Source organism: Montipora foliosa, chromosome 13, assembly GCF_036669935.1.
Source record: "Montipora foliosa isolate CH-2021 chromosome 13, ASM3666993v2, whole genome shotgun sequence".
NCBI classification, from domain to species: domain Eukaryota; kingdom Metazoa; phylum Cnidaria; class Anthozoa; order Scleractinia; family Acroporidae; genus Montipora; species Montipora foliosa.
The window spans coordinates 1,246,918-1,259,417 of record NC_090881.1 but is presented as its reverse complement, the minus strand read 5'-3'; the positions used below and the strand labels follow the sequence as shown (position 1 = coordinate 1,259,417).

General features: G+C 39.0%; 1 protein-coding gene across 1 annotated transcript in view; it reads right to left on the bottom strand.

Moving 5' to 3' along the window:
* Positions 1-5,172: 5,172 nt before the first annotated feature.
* The window catches only part of LOC137983569 (dedicator of cytokinesis protein 9-like), a 16,311-nt gene continuing 8,983 nt past the window's right edge, over positions 5,173-12,500 (bottom strand). The window contains exons 12-18 of the mRNA XM_068830722.1: positions 11,817-11,870; positions 10,292-10,339; positions 9,565-9,665; positions 8,520-8,626; positions 7,701-7,745; positions 5,590-5,646; positions 5,173-5,199 (exon numbers count right to left, since the gene is read on the bottom strand). Of these exons, the coding sequence (XP_068686823.1) occupies positions 5,173-5,199; positions 5,590-5,646; positions 7,701-7,745; positions 8,520-8,626; positions 9,565-9,665; positions 10,292-10,339; positions 11,817-11,870 (439 nt within the window). The remainder of the gene's footprint in view (positions 5,200-5,589; positions 5,647-7,700; positions 7,746-8,519; positions 8,627-9,564; positions 9,666-10,291; positions 10,340-11,816; positions 11,871-12,500) is intronic.

Genomic DNA, 12,500 nt, shown 5'->3' with positions numbered 1-12,500 from the left:
GGGACGTCTATAAAAGGTGTGGTGCCTTAGGCACATGCAAATGATTTATCAATCAACCGTGGACGCAACCGAGAGCTCTGTGATAATTTCTTCAATAAAAAAAGCCCCTTATGGCAATGTGTCCGTAATATGCCATAAAATGTTATCCATCGTTCTTTTTTCAAATTCCCAGTTCCATTTTCTTTTGTGCTAGAAATATCTTTTCGGGCTTCCGTCTCTGTGTTGCTGTTTGTTGATCACCATCTTGGATAATTAATCAGTCGTGCTTGAATGAATTCAAACAATAGCAGTGCGTGAAGAGCCCCCTTTTACAGTGCGTCTTCGTGTTTAACATAAGTAGTTTAACCTTTTTTTTTTTTTTTTTACTATATTCGATTTATAATAATAATAATGTTGTCGAGGTGGTTGTTCAATATTTTGAGGTGGTTGTAAGTCATTCCATGTTTTAGTAACTACAGCGAACAGTTTATTTCGGTAGTATTGTCTGAACACAAAAGTTCGCAGTTTTTTTTTCAACGATATTTCTCGAGTCCTATTGTTTGAGCGAGAACGATATTTCGCTGCAATCTGCGTAAGTTCGAGCGAAATTTCGCGGCACTCCAGAGATATTATTTTTTCCACAAGGTCTTCGGAACGCTTTGGAAATACAGATCTCGCAAGTGACTTGCCGCCGCGTTCGAAACAAAGAATTTTTCCTTGAAGTAAAAACTAATTAAACCTGAGCAGCGCGCCATAGAAACTTTGATAAACAATTATATGGCTAAAGAAAGAGCATTTTACTGTTTGAATGAACAATTTGTGTCAAATATAACCGGAGATATGATTTTTTCCGCAAGGTCTTTGGAACGCTTTGGAAATAAACATCTCGCAAGTCACTTGCCGACCCGTTCGAAACAAAGAATTTTTCCTTGAAGTAAAAAATAACTAAACGTGAGCAGCGCGCATAGAAACTTTGATAAACAATTATATGGCTAAAGAAAGTGCATTTTACTGTTTGACTGAACAATTTGTGTCAAATATAACCGGAGATATAATTTTTTCCGCAAGGTCTTTGGAACGCTTTGGAAATAAACATCTCGCAAGTCACTTGCCGACGCGTGCGAAACAAAGAATTTTTCCTTGAAGTAAAAAATAACTAAACGTGAGCAGCGCGCCATAGAAACTTTGATAAACAATTATATGGCTAAAGAAAGAGCATTTTACTGTTTGAATGAACAATTTGTGTGAAATATAACCGGAGATATGATTTTTTTCCACAAGGTCTTCGGAACGCTTTGGAAATTAATTAATTATCAAATTGAAGTGTGGTTCACTAATAAAAATTTGTTATCTGTAAATGCGAGACCAAACTGCAGGAAAAATAAACAATTAATACTCAGCAATGACACCCGCTTATTTTACAATAATTCCTTTTTATTAAAATCGCGGGAAAAGGACTGCATGGCTATCGATGTCTTTCAACACGGACTGCCATCAGTGAACTCTTTTTTTTTTCCCCTCAGTTTGCATTCTGCATTTTGTGACCCTCGTGTAATGACCACAAATGGTAAACGAAATTTCGATCTCCAAACGAGATTTTCGTTCGAAATTTCGCTCACACAAACAAAGTGTTGGAAATTTCGTTTGAAATTTCGCACCCACTTGCGAAATGTCGTTTGAAATTTCGCTCTCACTTGCTAAATTTCGAACGAAATTTCGCTCCCACTAACGAAATTTCAAACGAATTTTGCCACCTTCAGCGAATTTGCCAAGTGAAATTTCACACATCTGCACGAAATTTCGTTAATGGCGAAACAATAGAGGCCAGCGAAATTTCGCCGAAAACTCGTTCTCCTCGAAATTTCGCAGATTTACGTAGAATTTCGTAGAACTTCTTCGAAATTCGACGAAATTCGCTATCATTACTTTTGCACAGTACTGTAGTTGTAGTAGTTTCGCTTTCTGCAGTTTGTATGTAACTTTCTTCGCTTCGAGCAGTCAATTCAGTTACCAGCTCCTAACAAGTGTATCATCTTTTCGTCGAGTTTCTGTTTACGATTAGTTCATTTTACTAAGTAAGTTTTGTATCTGTTTGTTTTCTAGTCTTAACCGCTTTTCGCTTTCACCGCATGGGTTGAGTTCGCGCCGTCACAGGCAGTTGAATGGAGAATAAAGCGCGTTTGAATTTTTTTCGCTAGAGTTTTGTAGTGGAGATCACACTAGGGAACACGTTGAACCCAAATAAAACGTCCCTGTTTATACTTCAAAGGAGGCATGCGGCAAGAAATAAATGGACGGTGTGAAACGGTTCATTTTTTATGTTTGGTCACAGCGATGTAACAAATACGAACTACACGATGCGAAATTGAAATTCATGCCATTTTCATGACACCCTATATACAATGCTCTTTAAAGACGTTCGCGCCAATCGTTTCTGCACATCTCTACCACACAGGCAAAAAGTATTGCGACCTTACAAATGTCCAACATTGAGCAAGCGCGAACAGAGTAAAGGTGGCTCAAAGGTAGTTTCAAAACTTGAAAGAATCGTTCTTGTTACATGGATTGACACTACAACACTTTATCACTTAACAGCAATGCTTTGGTACCATATCAAACACCAATTATTGCTGAAAAAAGATTCAGTCATTTGGTAACGTAAAAAGTTACCGTGGCAACAGGAAAGCCCTGCACAAAAAAACCCATATTGTGGCTTTAGCTGCTCATAATTAAGGTTGGTCTGATTTACATCTACACATTGGTTGACAGAATTTTTAAAATCAACAACACCACCACTGGACGGGAAAGAGATCTTCAACAACTATCTATAACTCTTCAACGCAACTCCTTTCCTAGTCATCTCATAGATAACATCATTGAGGGGGTATAAACACAAATTTTCTTTTAGACCAACTCAAAACAACACTTCTACTACTGGGGGAAAACACTACAGGTATTCGATACTTCAAACTGCCATTTGTGGGTGATTTCTCTACCATCACAGGTAAAAAAACTAAAACACTTGTTGGACGTTTATTGCAAAGATATAAGCATCAGAATTGTTTTTTTCTTCTTTCACAATCAAGAATTTTTTCAGTTTCAAAGATCCTATTCCAGATGCATTAAAATCTATGGTTGTGTATCAATTTACTTGTGCGGGTTGTAACATTGGCGAGACGTCACGCCACTTTGCAACCAGCATAAAAGAGCATTTCTCGGCTGACAAAAATTCTCATGTATTCAAACACCTGAACGGTTCACCTAGTTGTTAGTGTTCGGCTGGTTGTTTCAAGATTGTAGATTCAGCCAAAACTAGACATTGTCTTAAGCTCAAAGAAGCGATCTACATCAGCCGCTTAAAGCCAGAACTAAATGCGCATTTACAACACAACAATGATGTTTGCTTCTTGTAACTCGATTATGTAATTAACACTCTCGCACTTGCACGCGCAGAATTGTAACTGTTACTGTATTTTTAACTTCAAATTGCAAACGTACTCAAATTGTAAACATATTTAAAACAGTGGAAAAGGAAACAACACATAACACTGATGATGGCATGAGTCATGCCTAAACATGACTGTCTTTAAAAAGTTGTATTGTGAGCCTGAAATTTCTGTTAATTCTCTTAAATCACTTTCAAGGGAACCGAACCGACTGTATCATACTCTGCTTGGCAGGGATTTTCTTGATTTTTCTCTCTAGTGAGAAGGAAAGGAAACCTTTGCACGGATCTTGATGTTCTGTCACGCATGCGCGTCGTGAACTCAATGCAACGTCACTTCAACTCTTCTGCCGTAGGACAAACGTTAAAATTCAAACTAGTTATAAACCAGTTAGTATTGCCCTGGGCAGCCATCTTAAGAATTGACTTCACGATAAGGAAATGGGCTCGATCTTGTTCCGTCATCTGGATTTAGCGTCCACATGGTTCCGGATTCATAGCGGATGCAAAAATATCCACTCTGGAGAGCGTGTTCAAATAGTTCCAGATTGGCCAGCAAATTCACCAGGTACGTGTGAACGGAAGGCGTATCCGGAAAGAAAAAGTTGCGGATTTAAAAATATCCGGATACGTGTGGATGGAGCCTAAGTTAGTTGTTGCACCAACCTTAGCAATCTGAGGCTGATCTTTAAGTCTGCTGATGATCTGTGGAACTAAAGCTTGCAGGAAATTCTCTCAACAGCGATTTTATTAGGAAACCAGCTTTCTCACTTTATTCGCTGCAATCCAAATGTTCAAAATTAATGTAAGGATTGGAACTGTAAAAATAATTGTGGATGAGTTACATTGAATTTCCAAACCGATACGAGACTAACATTAGTCAGATTCCGAGAGAAATTATTCTCCAAAAGTTTTGTCGTTGTAAGGCAGATTCAGCCATTATGAAAGTTCATCGTATGCCTTCATTTCAGAACCAACGATTTTAGAGCAAACGAGAGACTGTTCGCAGTCTAGTGACAATGCGTATCCTGCTGTATACTGCCATTTGGCAATGGTGACATACCGCTAATGTTACGTGTTACGTGTTACGTGCGGGCACTAGGATAAAATACCGCGCATAACTTCAAAACATTTTGCAGGTTTAACTTTTGCCCGTAAACGAGCATGAAGCGGTTGAGTCACCTTTCATTTTCATTGTATGTAGCGTACAACTGACAACATTGATTTGCGAAGACATTCATACACTTCTTCATACACTTCTTCTTATGCATTTACATGAGACCGACCTGATCTCGTCTCGGTTGCGGTCTGAGCTCGTACCGTTAACGTTCTCGTGTAAATTACAACAAATCTCAGACGGGGTCGAGGAATTTCAAGCCAGGTATTCTTTCGGGTCCGCCATATATTTATTAGACAAAAGATATCATTTTGTCCCGAAACCAGGCACCAAGCATTTCGTCCCGGTTTCATGTAAACGGCTGCAAAAATTTCATACCGGTACAAGTTCATACCGGTCTGAGTTCGTCCGGTCTCATGTAAATAACACCTTAGATACTATATGAGAATTGGTCGCGCCTCTAATTGCGTGCATTTCTGGACATAGGTGACTTAAATGTGACATTCCCCTGGCGGAAAATCTCAGCCAGTCCAATTGGTGTCAGAAAAAAGCTAATTCTGACGAGTTAAGACTGGTTTATTTACAAGGAACAAGGAGTTTATCGAACAAAACTCTGAAAAGAGTGTTATCTCTAGCCTGCTTCAATTAACTTCTTATACTAAAAAAAGATAAAAATACAAATGAAGTTGTGGGCATCTTCAAGTTCAAGACGTTTTTTGCTTGGCAGAGAAGGGAGGGAGGGGAGCGAAAGGAGGGGGGGGGGGGGGGAAGAGGAAGGGGGGTTATAACCGAAACAAAAAACCCAAACTGACGAAGGGAGGAAGTGCAAGTCGGCAAAAACCGTGCATTTGAGCCATACATGTTCAACGGCTTGGAGTGGGCATATCGCTTATCGTCAAAGAAACTTCCCGCTTAACTTCTGTTTACAGGAAGATGGGCTACAAAGCAAGAAAATCGAGAAAGCTCCTCGACAGAGTGACAAAATTCCGTTCTTCCCTGAACAGGGAATAGTCTTCTTTTTTTCAAAATAAAGGAAAATTCTACGTACCTCGCGACAAAGATCCCCACAGTAACCCGCACTTCCCCTGTATAAAGCGGCTGGAAACTGTGGGTAAGGTAATGAAAGAGTGATGAAGAATGTCAAAGACAGAAATATCACAAAGAGAAGGCAATTCCCCATTATCGAGCAAGCGGCTCCGCTTTTTTCCCTTCCGTTAATAGTCATGCAACCGCAACTTTTACTGCGATTTTTATAATTTCGCGGAATCTGACCTTCAAGCACTACGCGCCGAACTGTGAATGCATTTTGGCTTCCATCAATCAAATTTCCGAACATAGCCTCGAAGATCGACTCCGCCCCCGGAAAATGAACTGGATTTTCGTTTAGTTCACAGCTCCAATACCATTATGATATCTTTTTAGAGGTTCTTCAGTAAAAAGATTGGTACAGATTCCGTCACTTTTCATCGACGTCGAGTTCGAATGTACGAATGAACCGTGGGAAAGATGCTGATTGGTAGGTTACGTCACGCATCAATTGATTTCGACGTCAACTCTCGGCTTGGCGTCGGAAGTTTGATTGATGGACGCCAAACCGAAGTTTGGCAGTGACATTCCGCAGAATTATGAAAATTGCAGTGGGTCTTTTGTCCTCTCCGTTACTTCTCCTTAAGTATATTTTCTTGGCACACCTGTTTTGTTACACACCCAGAACGAGTAAAAGAAAATAACAGAAATGCAGACACAATAATCGTGTTTTTCCCCCTCCCACAATGCTGATGCTAACACATTGCAACCACCTTGACGATCACACATAGTTTGACGGTATTTTGGTTGGAAGAAATTTGATTGCAGCTTTAAAGGTAACATTTACGTCTAAAATGAATACATGGGTGAAAGTGACTTGAAAGTGATTCAATGGCGACGTTCCACTCCACCGCTTCCTGTTAAGATTGCACCAAATTGCCCGCAAATTGGCAAGCTAATTCGAGAAGGCTGAAAATCACACGTACTGCGCTGCGACAAACCGAACTAACGAGAATTCGTCACAATTATTCCAGATGGCGTCTCCGCGAAATTTTGAAAACAGAAATACAGTAAGCGATTATGATATTTATTTACTTTGGTTACAAATGCATTCTTCGAAAAAAAAAGTGTAAATAAATTTGATTGTAAACATTATTTAAAGTGGTTTGAAGACACTTTTTGACTGGTTCCATGTAATATTAATCACACCTGGAAAATAATGAAAGATTTGATCTTCAACCAATAAATGTGATCATTGATAGTGTGGCCGTTCTTTTGTTTTCCAGCCGCTTATTATGCAACTGAGCGGGGATATTTTTTCAAGGATACCGTAGCAACTAACACTGGGTTCATATCGTTCTAATGGAAATACAAGTGATCAAGTTGGAGTTCTATAACCATCACATAAGACTTAAAATGAGCCACGATTTCAACAAACGGTTATGTACAGAGAGAAATGAAACTAGACAGGACTGAAACTACCAGGAAACCTTGATCGGCACTTGGCCACGCTACTTATAACAGTGTATATTGACCTTGTTGATGTAAGATCTCAAGCTTGCAAATACATGTCTCATCATGAATTCTGATTGGGGAATCTGAAGGAAGCTCAACAGTACACTAAACATCTGATAAGGAATAATAATAATAATAATAATAATAATAATAATAATAATAATAATAATAATAATAATAATAATAATAATAATAATAACAACAACAACAACACAAAGAAAAACATATTTTTTTACGTTGCGTTCTTACTGGCCCAGCTACTGAAATTCATTAATGGAGGCGCCAATTCAAGCCAATTTCCTTGGAAAGGGTCGCTCAATGTGCTTTTAGGGTTATAGTAAAATTGCATGATCGACCGTTACTTAACATGACCTTGAATTTACCAATACTATTTTTCCCTTTCAAAACTCGTCATTAAAAAAAAAGCTCCATTTGCTAAAGGGAATTTTTAAGAAGCAATTCATTCCGGGATGTTTAACCCAACCAAAACACAAGGCACCCGAATTTCCAACGTAACCACAACTTTCCAGGTTTCCCATAATCACAAACAACCCAGGACTATGGGCCTTACATGATTTTATGAACGATTCAGGGGAACGAGTTAGTAACTAAACATACCTTCTTCATCAAAATATTGTCACCCTCATCTTGCTCCAGCTGGAACTAAAGCAGACAACAAGGCCGTCAATTTATGTATTCTTGGCTTGCACTCACGTGATTAGTAGGCCATGTGGTGTACAAAACAAATGCAAAATGTCGCTCGCGTTTTGCGTAATACTAATGTTCAGTACACCAACATGGCCATAAGTTACAAAATGCATGAAAAAGTTCATGCAATGTTTTATTTATTATATGCTCAACAAAACCACTCCATCGCTTTTTTTCCATAGCAACTTCCACTCTATAACCTATTTATGCAGCAAGGTTCCCATAAGGGTCTCGCCCAAGGTTTATTTTTTGGCGAGCGAAGTGACATCCCAGAGGAGAGCTTAATAAATATTAACAAATATTAATAAAGGCAATTAAATGCTTAATGAATCTTGCAGGAGACCCCAACGATGGGCTTACTCAGTAGCAGGTTATGAACTGTAAAATTGGGGATTGGTGTTTACGGGATACAAATCATGCAAACAATACTACCCAAATAAACAAAGCGGGGTGTGAAATCTAGGACTTCCGGGTTCCACGTCCTGAACACTCGAATCAGTTGGTCCCGTTGCCTTGGCAGTAAGGAACTTAAGCAGGAGAAGTCTTTAAGCCACAGATAGACACCGGAAGTAACCATTTCTTTGCCTATCAGCTTTTTCAACTAATCATCTCTAATACAGAAAAACATACTTAGCAATATAAAAGTGGTAGAGTCAAGATGAAATAATGAGAAAGGGGCTTACCGTTTTTAAGCCCCCAAATATGACTGACATTCGTTCTTTCACTTACCTTAAAATGACTGCAAAAGAGTTCAATCGTATCTAAAACAATCAGACCAACTTCGTTCGCCAGATTACCCTCCAACAGGACTCTAGTTTGAATGTCCATATTCAAGCCTAAAGAAGACAAAGAAGGCAAAGTGTGTTACCCATCGCTACGTCTTAGAGAAAGAATGCTATGATTTGAAACAAGTCGATTCAGCATAACTACAAACTTTATTCATCAGGAAATCGTCAGAGCCTAAAAATCTTCCAAGGTGTTTGAATCTTGCGGATCGAGTTCCCCATTCACCTGTTATGTAATGTTGCGTTATAATCTTTCTATATTAGGTGGACTCGAAAGCCTTGTTGGAGAGCACAACGTTTTGCGCAACTGTGGCGAGATGCACTCGTCACGTTTAATTTGATTGGTTGCATAACTCATTGCACAATAATAAAACGATAACTAGCGATCCAGAATCCGATGCAAGATGGTACCTGTGTCCCCGTTCTTCGTGATTCCCTTTCTCACCAACAGTTTTGTGAGTTACACTTCTGGTGCCCGTTGCTCGAAGCCTGGTTAGGGCTAACTGTTGCTTAAGAGGTATCAAAACCTATAGGTTTCCATGGGATTTAACGCTGGTTAGCGCTAACATGCTTCCAGCAGCCCTGGCCTTGTGGCTAAAAATGTTATGGAAAAGACCGATATAGAGAAAGAAACCTAACGGTTGCCAACCACCAGTAGTAATTCACTTCCAAACGAAGTTTTCAAGCTTTTGTGCCTAGAGGTGGTCACCTGGATTACTCTAGGATTTTTCTTGTTGTGAACTGGCTTCCCGTTCTTAAGAGAAATTCAAACGAGCCCAAATTATTCTGTAAACTAGGCTACCCAGTTCTCAATAAAAAAAAAAACAGAAACCAAACAAACAAAAGATTGCCTAGAGTCATGAGCTCTGTCTGAGGACAAGAAACCGAGAAAATACGGTGGCATTCAAATCTGACGTTTGCGGATCACCTTCGAAGCGGCCCGTGATATAAAATACCTCATAAAATACCTCATAGCAGCTAATTTTTACCTCCACTGCTTGCCGCTCTCGAGTGACGGGTCTTTCCCTGGTTGGACACACCCCCTTGGTATTTCTGTTCAAGGAACTGTTTGGTTGTTTCGCTGTTTGTGCTGCAACACAGTGTGTAAGTGGAAAAAGAATCAGAAAGGAAGTCACCATGAAAAGAAAACAAAAAAAATGAAAGGTATATGATTCAGTGATGATGATTGGACTTTGTTGTCGGGTTATCAGATATGTCCAGAAATGCACCAACGTAGACGCAAACTTATTTCACTAAGCGTCACATAGCTCTTCTCCCCAACTTCAACACAACTTATGTCTCGGGTTGTAAGGTTGACGCAAAAAGGCAAACCGGTGAACCAAGGCAATGGTGAAAAGACATTTACGAAAGACGTTTGCATTTAGTGTTATGACTGAATTACAATGTATCAGAGAATTAACAAACGTTTAAACTGTCAGAATATATAATTACACTGAGGTAATGGAATTAACACGTTGTTTTAACTTGGGTGTTCTTGAAAATTAGTTGCCACATATTTAAGAAGTCCAATCTTAAAACAGGCAAAATACGGCGAGTATTTTACTTGTTAAACTTTAAAGATTGTAAGGTCAATGAAAATTTATCTTCAAAATACCTGGCCTCTTTCAACAGATTAAGGTCGTTATCATTTATAAAGTTACACCAGGAAACACAACTTGCAAATTAATGAGAAAAGAGTACGACCCGTATTCATACTTTGCATTGTGCAATGGACGCCATAACGCTTTGAGGAAATCAAATTCCCTGTTAAAGCACAAAATGCATGAGGTTAATAGGAGATTACCACAAAGTGGATGTACGCAAAGGTATTAGACGTTTGAAGTTCATTAGACGTGTTTAGATTAACGTAGCATTGCGTTTCTGAACATTTAGCACAGACTAAGGCCCGTTTTAAACGTCGCATTTCACATGTGCCGAATCTAATGCAAATGAGACAAATCTATTGTTTTTTGAGCATTAGATTCGGCACATGTGAAATGCGACGTTTAAAACGGGCCTAAGGACTGGGTGATTTTGGCGACCTTTAATTAATTAATTAATTAATTAATTGAGGATTGTTCAATCTGGGTCATTTACTAAAGCAAATAAACTGCATCACATACACCTTTTTCCAAAATGGCCGTCGTTTAAATATTTTGTTTTTATTCAAATTAGCCCATAATGCCTCGTTCTTAAGCTTAAAATTCAAAAGAATATTTTGCCTTGAACGAGACATCAAGGTCTAATTTGAATAAAACTAAAGAATATCTAAAAGACGGCCTTTTTGAAAAAGGTGTATAGGCCCCGTTTTATAGGGAACAATGTGGATCAATCGCCCACAGTAGCTACCCTTGGTGAGCCACTTTATTCTTTATTGCTTGCAACATGGCGAACTATATATGACAAACAAAAACTCAGCTCGATTCATTTTTTTTTTCTTTTCTCGCCATTTTAACACTTTGGATCAACTTGGTCACTAAGGTAAGGACAAAGTGAACTAGCTGCTGAAGTTAACTCGCCACAAACGATAATCAAGGGTAAATTGACTCAAGGGATATGGATCTATGGTTAGCTGAAATTAGGCAATGGGATCAGTCTTAAGTCTGTAAAGTGTAAATCGTTGGAAAAGGTGTTTCTGTTTATGTCTTGGGAAGCTCTTTTGACAATGGAGTGATAGCCCAGAAGCCATCGAGTTCACCGTTTCAGTCATGGAAAGGTAAAGCAAGAAGGACAGTGTGCGATTAAGCGTGAAGTTACTTGATTCATTTGCTGTTTGTAGTGGTATACAACAATAGGTTTTGAGAAGTCAGTACACGAATACAAGAAATTTTAGTTTCAACGCAATTTTTTGTCATGTTTCACTATGGTATACTTTTTTTTATGATTTACTTTGTTTTTCTAAAGAACGCCTTATAATTATGAGCTTTAAAAAATAAAATAGACCCGTGAAAATGATGTAAAAGTGGCCTGGTGCAGTTCGCAGCACAATAGGTTAATGCATTCATTTCTCCGGATACAGCCACTCTTTCGTACCCAGATTAAAAACCTTTGGCTGGTTTCGGAGCAAAAGGTTGGTGAATTTCGGATTTCCAGCTCTTCTAAGCAATCCCAGAAGCCTGAAACACTAGTGCTTCGCAACGGTTGGAAAATACGCTACTACGACTCGGCGCGTTTAGAAAAAGAAAGAACGGCCAGAAGGCCTCGATGGAGGGTGGGTGTTTAACATCTAGTGTTATCTCACCTCTGAGCACTGATTTTCTCTTTGCCTTGATATCTGAAGCGCTTCAAAGCTAGTCTAAAGCAAACAAACGACAACCACCATCAGTATGAAACTATAGCTCACGCCGTCTTGGTAATAGTGCAGTGAGCCAGTCGCATCAACAATTTTGGACAAAGCTCTTGGGACAAATTCCGGCTTCAACATCATTTGACATTCGCTCCCAAACAATATCTATTGAATTAAGAGGAGGGGCATTGTAGGGAGATTCTAATCTTTTATCACAAACTGTGGAATAAGAATTTTATAGTGGCGTGTCACATTTTCCCGATGAGTTTTGTCCAAGACTGTAGTTCAAGAACCCAGAAGCACATCTCACCGTGCACACAAAAATCTCTGATGGTTTAAAGTGCCCTTGTAATTAAAACATCACTTCCTGTTTTTCTTCAGATTTTGAAAAGGTGTTTGCTTAACATCTGATTGGCAAAATTTGATTTTTATCCAAAGGCCGTTTGCTTTGAGTGTAAGTTCTGGATTTCACGGTACACCATTACTCACGTTCAAAATTGACCGATTGGACCTCAGAGGGTTGGATCCAGGGAAAAGTGACGTCAAAGGCTCACTAGCTTAAAATTTCAGCGAGTGAATGCAACTTATTATATATGCAAAACGCGAGTTTAAAAGTCTGAAAGCCCAAAACTCCCTCCT